Source organism: Priapulus caudatus, unplaced genomic scaffold, assembly GCF_000485595.1.
Source record: "Priapulus caudatus unplaced genomic scaffold, Priapulus_caudatus-5.0.1 Scaffold138, whole genome shotgun sequence".
Lineage (NCBI taxonomy): Eukaryota > Metazoa > Priapulida > Priapulimorpha > Priapulimorphida > Priapulidae > Priapulus > Priapulus caudatus.
The window spans coordinates 299,456-314,298 of record NW_014577199.1 but is presented as its reverse complement, the minus strand read 5'-3'; the positions used below and the strand labels follow the sequence as shown (position 1 = coordinate 314,298).

Below are 14,843 nucleotides of genomic sequence, written 5' to 3'. Positions count from 1 at the left end.
TATATATATAGAGAGAGAGAGAGAGAGAGAGAGAGAGAGAGAGAGAGGGGGGAGAGAGAGAGAGACAGACAGACAGAGAGTAGACAATAACAGAGAGTAAGATCAAGAGAGAAAGACGAAGAGAGATATGGGTGAAAGAGAAAGAAAGAAAGAGAGAGAGAGGGGGCGAGAGAGAGACAGAGAGAGCGCGTGCAAGAGAGAGAGAGAGAGAGAGAGAGAGAGAGAGAGAGAGAGAGAGAAAGAGGTGAGAGAAGGTGGAGGGGAGCGAGCTAGCGGAGAGAGGGAGGAGGAGAAGATGTAGCGGAGGGAGGAAAGAGGGAAGAGAATGAGGAGAAGACATAGTGAAGAGGGGGAGGAGAGCGAGGTAGGGGAGAGCGGGAACAAGAGAGACGTAGATGGAGAGATGCTTACGTTAATCTGTACGCACCGTCATCTATTGATGAATAGAATTTTTATGAATTTTTAACTTTTTAACTTTTTTAACTTTTCCATTGGCTGAGGGGGTTCCCGTGTGCATAAGATGTCCCCTAAATTTTTCTTCATATCTTTGAACTATACCATTGAACATATCAAAAAAGTCTGGGTAGACTTTTGCTACCCCGGCAGTAACCGAGAAAATGACGTCATAAGCTACGCCCATTTTCCGCTCCTCTGGTTGTATGCTTAATGGGTAGGGGAAACTTAAATTGATCTATCTCCGTATATATAAATCATAGAACAACAAACTATACCTCAATATGTTTGTATTTAAGTATTCTATAATTCTGCATGTTAATTATGCAAATTAATATGCAAATGAGGTAACCAGAGTTCAAAAAGTCACAAATTCTGGTGCAAAGTAAAAATCTGACCTTGTCCAAGAAAATGTGGCCTATAGTAAGCAATTTTCTAATTTTGAGACAAATACTGCATGAACACTTTAGATTTGATCTACCCAAGCCTATCAATATGCATCTTTAACCCTTTCATGCTTCATAATGTTATACAACATCAGATCAAAAAATGTAAAAAATCGAAAGGCATATTTGTTCAATCATTCATTTCTTCTCCAACAGATGGCCCTATGCCTTCTTTGATGTAGGCTTAATCACCATAGATGGCAGCATACAACTTCCTGTTATAAAAACAAAAGAATGTAGCCCCACAAAGAAAATGAAAAAGTTACAATCTCTCCCATCCATGTTTCTATGTTCACTTTCAATTCCAAAGTAGAGAAAATGAGCAGTAGTATGTAAGTATTTCTGGTTTATTAAAAAAGATTATAATATCATTAAACAGATTAAAACACATAGAATAATGAGGCTATTGGTTTCATGCATGGTGTAGGGCAAGCTGCCTTGATGCTGTGTAGAATGAAGTATGGCTAGTAGCATAGGGCCTACATGTATGTGCTCCACATAACTAGACATGTGACTCATCATTCATTTTCTTTATAGTTTCCTTCATTTCCTATAGGAAACTTCATGATTGCAACAACAATGGAGGCGGGAACCAGTGGGGTGAAGTTATTGCCGAGCCAAGCTGACAAATTCGCAGTGGACAAGTGCATTATTTGCCAAAGAGCAACAGAAGACGCCACAATCAGCAATTTGAACGGGAGAAAACGCATCTGGGATGCTGCAGACATTCGCAAGGACCACGTTGCCAAACATTTAAAGTCGTTCCATGGCAGTGATGGCCATTTTGTCTACCACATGACAAATAGCTGTTACAAGACTTAGACAATAAAAAGTACTCTGAAAAAAAATCGCAGAAAACAATTCGTTTTCACCAGAAGAAATGCCGGATGAGCCCGCAGGGGGCCGCAGTGCAAGGTGATATCCCGTCCACCTCCTAGTCCAAAATGTGATATTTACAGTCACAAATGCGTGATATGTACCTATGAAAAACATCAGGGTGAATACGAAGTTTCGAATCTCGGAATTTGAACGGGCAAAGAAGTTCTTGGCGGCAACTGTATTCTTACAGGATGACGTCTATACCCGAACCTGCGATTTACAAGACGAACATTCCGTTTTTGGTACAGACCTTTTCTGCCACAAGATATGCATCAAAAACTATCAGCAGAAATATGAACGAGGGCAGAGCAAGTCAAATGATGAGCCTATAAATGAGAAGAAGAAAACATGGTTTGCTGTGGTACCAGATATAGAGACAGGACTTAATCAGGGTAATGGCTATGAACTAAGTTACGTTAGAGATCGCATGAATGGTGAACCTTCATACTCTCAGTTAAGCAATAGAGAAGTAAAAGTCCTGCTTGTAAACCATTTTGGTTCCAAGATTGCCTTCTCTAGACCGAAACAAGTCAATAAGTCTCTGATGTTTTTCAGTAGTAGTGTGACAGCTGAAAATCTGGCAGAAACAATCTGCTCAACAGATTCTGTTCGCCAATGTGCAGAAATTATCAGACAGAGTCTGTTAGAGTTAGATTTTGATTTGCATGATAGGTTCTGCGATGCCCATGATTTAGAAAAGGCCACAGAGAATATGATGATACCAGCACCTCTCCTAAAGTTCTTTGCCACACTGTATAACTTTGATGTAGATTCATTTGAAAATGTTTCAAAGAAATTGGTGAAAGGTGCTGCTGATGTTGCAAATGACGAGAGTGATTGTAATGCGGGGGTGTCTGAAGCAAAATGTAGACAAGTGCAGGGTTTAACTCAGATTCTCTTCTATATCTTCCACCGTGAAAGAAAGAGAACCCCAATGCATATGATGAATAGCCAGGCAATTTATGAGGCATGCAAGAGTGCCACTTTGATCACTTGCTTCAACCGATATGGGCTTTGTAGTAGTTATGATGAGGTCTTGCGCCATCACAATGACATGGCTACATTCATAGTGGAGTCGAGTACTGATGAAGTTCCTTTCCCAAGTAATTTTGGCAGTTCACCATTCACGATTGCTGCATTTGATAATTTTGATCATGATGAGGCAATCTTATCAGGCATTAGTGGTAGTCATGACACAGTGAGCGTTCTGTTCCAAGATGATGATAATTCTAGCGTAGGTAAACCTAAGGTCTCAGCTACTAGAACAGAATATGGTCCAAAGACATTCAAGTGTGAATTGAAGTGTCAGGAGCCGCAGCCTTTCCACAAACCAGTGAAAAGGACCGACTTGCCTATGACCTATGAAGTTGGAATGCAGGAAACCGATCAGGATCTTCTCAACGATGCACGGATAAAGGATATGGCTTGTTCTCTAGCTCGATTTGACTGGTCTGAGGAAGACCATGCAATCAACATTCAACCCGGTAAACAGATAATGCCATCCTGGAGAGAAGCCAACTCCGTACTCTCCGAGAGAGACGTCCCGAAGAAGCGAGTCAGCTTTCTCCTTGTACTTCCATACCCAGTGACCCGCTACGATACTGTCTACACAGATATGAAGAACTTCCAAGAAATACTCAGGCACTTAGACCAACCTAAACTGCAAATTACATGCGATGAGGGTGTGTATCACATTGCGCGTGAAATTCAGTTGATCCGTCCGGAAGAGTTCCAAGATCTTGTGTTGTGCATGGGGTCATTCCATATGGCAAAGGTTGCCCTTGGATGCATAGGAAAATATCTCAAAGGGAGTGGAACAGAAAGTATTCTCGTCGAGAGTTCTGTCTTTGGAGTAAATGTTGTGGACTCCGTTCTGACGGGCAAGAACTATACGAGATCACTGAAAGGATTGCAACTTCTTAAGGAAGCACTGGTCAGATTGCAGTGGTCCGAGTTTTTCGGCAAGGAGGAGAATGCGACAACACACAAAGACAAACTAGCATTGCTAGCTGAATTGAAGGGGACGATTGGTTCTACAAGAGAACAGAGTTTGAGGTGCTATCAACAATTTCGAGACAGCAGTGCTCACCTCATCAGCGATTTTGATGATTTCATTGACAATGCTAGGAAACAAAATGAGACGTTTGCATACTGGGACACATTCGTCTCACTGATGCAGCTGGTTGAGAACCTGATTCGAAGTGATCGTGAGGGGGATTGGGATCTTCATCTCCAGGCAGTTCAGGCCCTTCTTCCTGTCATGGCAGCTTTTGATTCTACCAACTACCTGAAATGGTGTTCGCTGTATTTAGAGGACATGCGCAAGCTACCTGAAACCGCACCATTCGTCTTTGAAGAATTTAAGGCAGGCAAATTTGTGGTGAAGCGAATCCCTGAAAGGTTAAATGCAGTTGGGGCTGATATGGCCTTGGAACAAACCATAAATAGGTCCCAGAAGAGTGCCTCTGGTATAATTGGCAACACCCGGAAGAAGAAGTTCGTAGCAGTGTGGGAGCTGATCTACCATGAAATGCTGGCCATCGACAATTTGCACAGGGACTTGTATGGAGTGAACAAAAACCTGTCGGAGGAAAGTGCTATCAGCAAAGCTAAGATAGCAACGGGGGAACAAAAGGTTACTGACATACTTACAACAATACAGAAGAATGAGAATCCGTTCCAGTTGACTCCTGACCAAGTGAAACTTCATAACATTTTGACCCAAAAAGTCATGTCTGAAGATATCAGAAGCCAGCTACTTTCGGTCAAAGAAATCGGAACCAAAGCCTATGACACACTTAGAAAGGAGCGATTTATTGACAAGTCAATGAGATTCTCCTCAACCATCCATAGAACCAACCTGAAGACGTTTCTCAGCATCCATAGGCCAAAAAAAGAAGTCAAAGGAAAATCCTCAGGAAAAAAGGAAGACTCCCATATGAAGATTGATTGAGATAGCGCATGCCCGTGGACGAACAATGGAAGAGCTGTTGCAATATGATGTGTCCCCTTTGTCCTATTTGTTTGATCAAGAAGGGCTGATGAAGGAACAAGAAGCCAAACTTACAAAGGATGATGGGAGAGAGCCGGCAAAGGACTCTAAAATGCAGACAGCATGTTTAGTTGATGTGATGGCCAACATTAGAAAGCTAAAAACAAAAGACCTACGGACATTAGGAAACTTCTGTGAACATTTTCTGGACTACGTCGCTGCAATCGGTCGAGGGGCTGACAGATCAGACTTGATCTTTGATTCCTATGTTGAAGGATCCATCAAGGATTCAGAGAGAAAGTGGCGTCAAGTAAAAGCGCCCATTGAGATGAATATCATCAACTGCGACACACCACTGCCTGTTGAGATGGACAGATTTTGGGCATCACGCGAAAATAAGTTGAAGCTCCAGATGCTTCTTCATGAGCACACAATAAAGCGCAGGATGGAGCAACCTTCCAAACTCCAAGTTGTAGCCAGTGGCTTTTCTGGGGACTCAGACGTTGTTGTCTGCCAGTCAGTCCAGGAGGGTTGTTCAGCAGAAATACCAGAACATTGTCAAGATATTGAAGAGGCTGATGCTCGTATAATCCCCCATGCAATGCATGCAGTAAAAACGGAGAAAGACGAATTGTTGTCCTTTCGAGTGACACCGATGTCTTCATACTTCTCATGCACTACTGGAATGTTCTTCACTACATTGGCCTAAGTGAAATCTGGCTCAGAGCTGGTGTTGGGGATTCGACAAGATACATCCCAGTTCACACCTTAGCATCAAGAGTCGGGGTAGAGTTGTGCTATGTGCTGCCACTTCTCCATACGTTAACTGGTTGCGACTATACAAGCAAGGTGGAAACAAAGCATGCGGCCTTCAATAATGTTAATCCTACCGAGTTCTTGAATGATTTTTATTATGGAATAAGCTGTAGTGAGACCATTATGACATCCTGTGAGGAGTACCTTGTACAAGTCATCAAAAAGAACACCAATTGCAGGACAATGGATAGACTTAGAGACTACATGTACCATCACAGTAAAGGTATATCGTTGGAGCAACTTCCCCCAACTAGCCATGCAATACAGCAGCACATCCTGAGGGCATATTACTCAACCTACCACATGATGACTTTGTTGCCGCCTCATAAATTAAGGAAACTAGACCCTACTGTCTTTGGCTTTAAGGAAGCAGATGAAATTCTAGTGCCTGTTAAAGCTGTGAGATCAATTCCTGAGGAATACACAGTTATTTGCAACTGCAAAAAATGCGGCAGCGTCAGATGTGCATGTCGCAAAAAGGGACTGCCCTGCATTAGTTTTTGCGCATGCCATAGTGTCTAGTCTGTTGAAGAAGCTGAGCAATGTCGAAATCCATCTGGTACATTAAACTAGTCCCGTGAAAAGGTGGGCTAAATTGTTGAGCTAAACCATGCACTTGTCTACGTTTGCTCGATATCAGACATAAATGCCATTCCTGCCGATGATTTAGGAATTGAACCTCAGGCATTTAAGTGTTTTGATGTTCTTTTTCTTTGAGTTATGTAACACAAATGGGCCTAAAAAGGTTATTGGTCAAACACGAAATAATCAGAAGCATATTTTATAAGTATCCATGCTGGGTAAACCAAAACATGACACTTTATATGATTCTTTTGGAGCATGTGATCGTCAAAATGAAATATTTTTACTTGTACAAGTTTCTTTTGACCTTTTGACCTCTGGTGACATCATTTGCATATTAATTTGCATAATCTATGTGTGTATTATTGATGACTTAAATACAAACATTTTAAGGTATATTTTGTTGTTCTGTGATTTATATATACCAATTTATGTTTCCCCTACCCCTGAAACATACAACCAGCTGAGCGGAAAATGGGCGTGGCTTATGACGTCATTTTCTCGGTTACTGCCGTGGTAGCAAAAGTCTACCCAGACTTTTTTGATATGTCCAATGGTATAGTTAAAAGATATAAAGAAAAATTTAGGGGACATCTTATGCACACGGGGACCCCTTCAGTCAATGGATTTCTCCCAGACGTGCTGATTCTGAAAATATCTTTAGTGTTCCTCTAGGCTGCGGAGTTCTCTAGTTATGCGAGTACGAACTAATTCTGCTGAACAACTTTATATATATAGATACAATTTTCTACCGTCCATAGCCGTGCGTATATTAGCCTATGAGCGATACCACACGTATATTTGTGGTGATTAATTAAATTATTCGTGCTTCAATAAAATTCACGGATACCATCGCTAAAACATGTGTTTATATGTATCTAGAATTTTAGAAATGTAACTCAATTCGTTCGCGAGATATTAGAGTTAGTACACTTTCCTACGGCCCATGTAATACAGAATTAATAGTAAAGGAGTAAGATAAGGCAGAAATAAGAGTAATAATAATAAATAATGGGAATGGAATAATAATTAGAATGAGGTCATGCGGAATGCGAGGGGCAGAGAGGTAGGACAGGCTCTTTGTCCTAGAAACGCGCACGTAGTAGACTTGACCCGCGGCACGTAATTGGGTGGGTCATAAAAGGGGCGTGACCGCGACCCACGCCAGCGGCCAATAGAAACGCGTGGCCAACGGACACGCGTAAACAGAGATTAATAGCGCGTAACTGGCCAATAGCAGCGCTCGGATTGTTGGCATGCTTGACCGGCGGGGCCTCAACCAATAGGAAAGATTGGAGCTAAGACAATAGAAAGCGCGTCACTATAAGAAACGCTGTTTAGGAAATAAGAAGAACTCTCTCCGTATTTTGCATATATCCGACGACGAACGTGTGTATACAGTTATTCGTGCTTGCATCGAGCTCAACGTTATATCTGTAAGTTATGTTTTGTATGTCGCGTACCTTTCTGTATACGTGCGGTTCAGTTACATGAACCTCTGTTATGTGTGTGAGCCGTTCGGGGCCAGTAAAGATGTTGTAATCTAACCACGTACCTGCGGCGTTCAGTAGTTTGTCACCACGGCATACAGCGATACCTCTAATAATATACGTAGCCACGAGCATACCATCACGGGTAACACATACGAGTACGAAGGATCTATGAGATAGTCTGAAACATTACACCCATAGCTTAATAGCTCATGGTGGTGGTGGTGGTGGGGGGGGGGGTTAACGGCTGGTTTGGTAGTATGCGTAAATACTACTAGTATGGTTTAGCAAACTAGTGTGGGGGAATTGTGGTTCGGCGGCGCACGCACCTGTTGGTAGGAAATATGTACACGTGTTTCTGTAAAGGAAGATAAGGTTTTTATAAATAACGTGTTGGTGGCGTTACAATGTGTATGGTTGGCGGAAATATGGTGTGTGTTTGTAAACCGACATATGGTTTGACTAAATTGACAAACCGTACACCATACTCCGATTTGCAAAATTTGGAAGAGGGCGGTGCATTCTCGGAACAGTTGTTTTTATTGCGTCTCACGGGAGGGTTGGATTGCATGCACGCGTACTAACGGCGCAGCGGGCGCACTCACAGTCATAACCGATCGCTGTGCACTCGGTATGTGTGGCCCTAGCTCTAGTACTATAGCTAGTGTGGCCCTAGTTAATCAGGCAGATGGGATCGTTATCGTATCAGGTACTACAGATATGTACCCGAGGTAGTTTTAGGTTGTTTAGTATTATGCTTATATTTTTATATAAGGTATGTTTAGGGTTAGGGTTATAGTTAGGGTTAGGGTTAGGGCTAGGGCTAGGGTTAGGGTTAAGGTTAGGGTACACTTCTGTAGTACAAGTCCGGTACACTTTGTGTATACATATATGTACCTCGGGTTGTACCTGATACAACAACGACCCCTTGAGCGTTAATCAGGTCTGTCTTGACTGTATATCTGATACCATTCTTGCGGAAACGATGCCAATAGAGCTGCGCTATACGTACCTTGAACGATATCTCCAAGTTTTCACCTCCCCAGACGTCGAATTCCGGATCATAAGTGCCAAGTTTCTCAAACCACTCCTTGTCAATGGCAAAGAGACCGCCAGCCATTGTCGGTGACCTATTTATTGAAATAAACACGTACCGCGTGTTATCGAATGACGCGAACGCCGACTATTTGAAGCAGCGTTTATTTGTTCAAGCAGAACAAACCGGTAGTTCCGCAGGTGCGTGAAATCGTGACGATACCAACTAATATACTCGAACACGTGAGTGAATGGGGAATTAAACGGCTATAAGCAGATGCATCGGATGTTTTTGCTGTCTATGAAAGGCAATAATACACATTAGGATTCGAATGTAATTCGACCAATTTAATCGACAAATCACTGCGAATTGAAACGTGATCATATCACAGGTGTCGCGCGCAGAGAACAATATACGAATAACAACGCTAGGTAATATACACACACGAGTTTTGCTCCGACATCATGCGCTCTCAACTCCACCATCCCATTTCCCGCCCGAGAGCAATACAACACCGTAACTGACGTAGACAGGGAAACTCAGTCGAGTTATATTACATACGGACACTTGCCGGGCTCTCTACTTCAGATTTAAAGCGACAAGGGAGGGAGGACAGCAGGCAGCCTTATCGGGAAATCGCAAGCGAGTTAAAGATCGCAGACGAATTCTTGCGTAAAACTCGTATGTGCATAATACGTGGCGTGTCGCTGACACCAGCGAATAGCAGCCGATTTTGGGAGGTTCGCCGAAGTTGCGTACGCAATATGGTATACATCCCCCCTATGGGAAATTCCCCCTCAGGCATGTGCATGTCTTGCATTGCGCATTGCGCATGGTCATGGAGATTTTACCTTTATCGCCAATGCGCACCGTAGAGGGGGAAGGTTGTCATAGGAAGGGGAAGTCTACCATGCTACAGCAGCAAGCCATGCTCGGGGGGCAACAATCCAGGATATCATTCCCCACGTGCGCATGCGCCGAGAGAACTAATTGCTGCGAACGAATGTCATGCTAGTCTCGGATGCAACCCACACGATGCGAAGGCAGAGGTCACGAGGAGGGCAGACGTCACGAGGAAAGTAAAGGTCACGAGGAGGACAGAGGTCACGAGGAAAGCAAAGGTCACGAGCAGGGCAGAGGTCACGAGCAAAGAAAAGATCACAATGAGGGCAGAGATCACGAGCAAAGCAAAGGTCACAAGGAGGGCAGAGGTCACAAGGAGGCTGAGGTCACGAAGATAATAGAGGTCACGAGAAGGGCAGAGGTCACGAGGAGAACAAAGGTCATCAGGAGAACAGAGGTCACAAGAAGGCAGAGGTCACGAAGAAAACAAAGGTCACGAGGAGAACAGAGGTCACAAGGAGGCAGAGGGCACGACAGGAGCAGAGGTCACAAGGAGACCAAAGGTCACAATGGAAGCAAAGGTCACGACGAGAGCAGAGGTCACAAGGAGACCAAAAATCACAATGGGAGCAAAGGTAACGACGGGAGCAGAGGTCACGAGGAGACCAAAGGTCACAATGGGAGCAAAGATCACGACGGAAGCAGAGGTCACGGGGAGAGCAGTTGTCAAGAGAGTTGTCACGAAATCGACATGCTAAGATGGCGTGCAGTTACTGACATTGTCAATGCGAAACACGTTCCCTCACCAGCGAGCTGATAATTACTCTGACATTTTCTACATTACATCTTGGAAATTCCTACATCTTCTTGCTTCGGCATCGATACGTATGATTTAATTAGGATTAGCATTTCAGGGTCGTAGCCTGTAGGGGGCAAGGGAGGCAGCTGCCCCCCTAGATTTTGGAGCAAAATTCAAAAATAAGCTTAGTTAATAATCGTAAATAAACCGAACGTGATTTGCTTGGTCACTTATCCGTGAAAGCCTTGTCTCAGACCCACTCCTACCACACTATGAACGTCGATCAAGAGCTGCGCTCATCATTACACAGTTGAGTCGTGAAATTTTGCCCCCCCCCCTAGAAATTTGCTCAGCCTATGGCGCCCTGCATTTCTCAATGATCACAGCGAGTTCCCAGTTAATCTTCCACACGTAAGTTCGACTACCAGTTTAATAATGTGATGCAATTTTCTAACATTTTTTCTTCCATATCTCAGGAAACTCTTTTACGCATTTTCATACTCTAAATACTCCAATCACAAAACTAGATCGATCATGTGTAAATTTACTCGTCCGTTAACTAAATATCGCATGTATCTTCCACTGCTCATGTACTATGGTGTGTATTCTGTTTCATAATTCTATTCAAATTCATTCGATGCGTGAATCGAATGATTCGATGCATCATTCGATGCGTGAATCGAATGATTCGATGCATCATTCGATGCATGAATCGAATGATCGAATGCGTTGAATCGAATGATGGCATCGAATCATTCGATTCACGCATCGAATCATTCGATTCGCTCATCGAATGATGCACTCGAATCATTCGATGCGTGAATCGAATGATTCGATGCGGAATCAAATGATTCGATGCGTGAATCGAATTGATTCGATGCGTGAATTCGAATGATGCATTCGAAATCATTCGATTCACTGCATCGAATCATTCGATTCACGCATCGAATGATGCATCGAATCATTCGATTCAAGCATGCGAATGATCTGCGATGCCTGAAATTTATACCTTGCCGACGTTTCCGAATCTAGCGCCATCTATCAACAACTTATACAATACACAAACTATATCAAAAAATAATAATGTTACCATATCTATTCTTAGTATTTTGAGTAGGGATGAGATTGTAGAGGATGGCGGCGAGAAGACGGAGGAGGTAGAGGGAGAGTGGGAGATATGTGGAGGAGAGTAGACTGTATTGTATAAAGTTTGTTGATAGATGGCGCTAGATTACGAAAGCGTGGCAAAGGTAATGAATTTGCAGGATGCGAATCTATTCGATGGCGTGAGATCGAATGATTCGATGCATCATTCGATGCGTGAATCAAATCATCGATGCGTGAATCGAATGATTCGATCGCATCAATTCGATCACGCATTGAATGATTCGATTCACGCATCGAATTGCATGATTCACGGCGGCATCGAATCAATTGCGATTCAACGCATCGAATCATTCGATGCATCAATTGCGATGGCGGAATCGAATGATTCGATGTGCGTGAATCGAATGATCTCGATGCTCATTCGATTCACCGCATGGAATCATTGGATTCACGCATCGATATGAATTCGATTCACGCATCGAAATGATTCGATGCATCATTGCGATGCGTGAAGTACGAAATCAATTCGATTGCGTGCAATCGAATCATGTCGATTGCTCATTCGAGTTCACGCTCGAATCAATTCGATTCAGCGCATCGAATCAATTCGAGTCAGCGATCGAATCATTCGATCTCTTTTTCTGATAATAAAATCAAATAATATTGCTGATAAATCGAATCGTTATATGTGATAATATCGGATATGTTATATTTGATAAATCATGATATAGTGTGATAAATGCTGAATGTTATATGTGATAAATCGAATGTTATATGCGATAAAATCAACCATAAAACAAAAATCGAATTATGACACAAACAACATGCCATAATGTACAGCTCATTCACACCACGAGCGCATATCTGTGCACGGATACACTTCAAGGCTGAACGCGAGCTCTGTCATTGACATACTAGTGGTATGCTATCAAACATTGCAACAGCTGTCACTCTACGTGTACACTAGCTCATTATCTGTAGTCGCCGCTGGTCGGTTCGCCGCACGATGTGCTCACAACAACTCTCGGTACATTCAAGCGTGACTGCACACTCCACGATTCACGTTCTCACTCATTCGCCTCCACCTCCTCGTCCGCCACACGCCCACACACGGGCAAGGGGACATCCGGGCACGATCCAAACAACAAACACCCAAAGTTTGCGAGTTGCAATTTTGCGAGCAACGTCACCACCGAAATACCTGTACACGTCGGTGACGGCGGTAAGGTTGTGTCGGAGGCGATATTGTAGCTCGGTCGGCGGCGGGTAGTGCCAGTTAAAGATTAGACCCCAGGAGAATCCACCGACTTGCACGTCGCCGACGTGGGTGGGGACGATGGCCAACGTTGCCGTGTTAATAACGGTTATAACCGGCACAACGACCACGGTCGGGTCCCGCGCGATGGGGTCGACCATCGGCACCAGCCAGCCTGAAATGCGAACCCCATCGTTCCCCGTATAGATACAATGCTAATCCCTAAGGCGTCGCGACCGCCGTCGTGTGATATATACCTCACGGGATCCAACGGTTGGAGACTGTGTGCAGTTCTCCACGCCTTCTCGCTTTTCGGCGACGAGTGCCAGTTAAAGACAAGCCCCCAGCTGAAGCCGCCCACTTGAACGGCTTCTGGTTGCGTGCCATGATTATATTCGAGCGAGTCGACATTGATAACCTCGATCACAGGTACCGCCACCGACGTCACATTGCGTGCAATCACATCTACCAGAGGCACCAGCCACCCTAGAATGTAAAACACTCGGATCAGTCAGTCAGGCGGGGCAACGAGAGCACCCCGGTTATGGATTAGCGTGGATTCTCATATGCGCAGGTCGCAAAGCGAGGCTCTAGCAGCAGCGCATGCGCAGGTGTTTCCGTCGCGAGGTTTACCCATACTGAATTCTATCGAGAGATAAGCTCGTCTAACCCACGCACAAAGGTAGCGGCGATGGATCAGCATCCCGTACAGAGACTATCCATGCCTACCGCTACGCCCACACACGGGGGGAGTGGCACTGGATCCATGCCTACCGCTACACCCACACACGGGGGGAGTGGCGGTGGATCCATGCCTACCGCTACACCCACACACGGGGGGAGTGGCAGTAGATCCATGCCTACCGCTACACCCACACACGGGGGGAGTGGCGCTGGATCCATGCCTACCGCTACACCCACACACGGGGGGAGCGGCGGTGGATTCTTGCCTACCGCTACACCCACACACGGGGGGAGTGGCCCTGGATCCATGCCTACCGCTACACCCACACACGGGGGGAGCGGCGGTGGATTCTTGAGCCCGCTACACCCACGCAGCGGGCCGGAGTGGCGGTGGGAGTCCATGCCTACCGCTACAAGCCACACACGGGGCGAGTGGCCGTAGATCATGAGCCCAGGAGCCGCTACCCACACGGGGGGGAGTGGCAGTAGATTCCATGCTACCGCTACACCCACACACGGGGGAGTGGCGGTGGATACATGCCTACCGCTACAGCCCACACGGGGGTAGTGCGGTGAATCTCCATGCCTACCGCTACAGACCAACACGGGGAGCGCGGTGAGATCCATGGCCTACCGCTACACCACACAGCGGGGGGAGTGCGAGCGTAGGATTCCATGCCTACGCTACAGCCCACACAACGGGGAGCGGGCGGTGGAGTCCTGCCTATCGCTACACGCCACAACACGGGAGGAGTGGCGGTGGATCCATCGCCTACTGCTACACCACACAACGCGGGGGAGTGGCGATGGAATCCATGCCTGCCGCTACACCCACACACGAGGGGGCGGCGAGTGGCGTGGATCCATGCCGTACGCGGCTGCACCCACCGAACGGGGGAGTGTGCAGTAGATCATGCATAAAACGCTACACCACACACGGGGGGAGTGGCCAGTTTTTCTGAGCCATGGCATACCGCTTACCACCACAACCTGGGAGCGGCGGTGAATCCAAAGCCTACCGCTAACGCCCAAACACGGGGGGAGTGCAGTAGATCCATGCCTACCGCTACACACACACGGGGAGCGGCGGTGGATTCCATGCCTACGCTACACACACCACACACGGGGGGAGTGGCAGTGATCCATGCCTTACCAGGCTTACACCCACACACGGGGGAGTGGCGGTGGATCATGGGCCTACCCACCACCCACACACGGGGCGGAGTGGCACTGGATCCATGCCTACCGCTACACTCACACACGGAGGCGAGTGGCGGTGGTCCAGCTGCTACCGGCTCACCACCACACGAGGGGGCGGGGAGTGGCGCCGTGGTTCATGCCGTACCGCTTCAGCCCATCACACGACGGAAGTGGCAGTAAGAATCCATCAGCTATACGCTACATCCCACACCACGGCGGGAGTGGCTACTCGATCACGCATGTCCTACCGCTACACCCACA

At 45.8% G+C, this 14,843-nt stretch overlaps 1 protein-coding gene across 1 annotated transcript in view; it reads right to left on the bottom strand.

Moving 5' to 3' along the window:
* Positions 1-14,843, bottom strand: part of LOC106806036 (putative polypeptide N-acetylgalactosaminyltransferase 9) — a 47,254-nt gene that overhangs the window by 18,278 nt on the left and 14,133 nt on the right. The window contains exons 6-7 of the mRNA XM_014807879.1: positions 12,956-13,184; positions 8,671-8,788 (exon numbers count right to left, since the gene is read on the bottom strand). Coding sequence (XP_014663365.1) covers positions 8,671-8,788; positions 12,956-13,184 — 347 coding nt within the window. The remainder of the gene's footprint in view (positions 1-8,670; positions 8,789-12,955; positions 13,185-14,843) is intronic.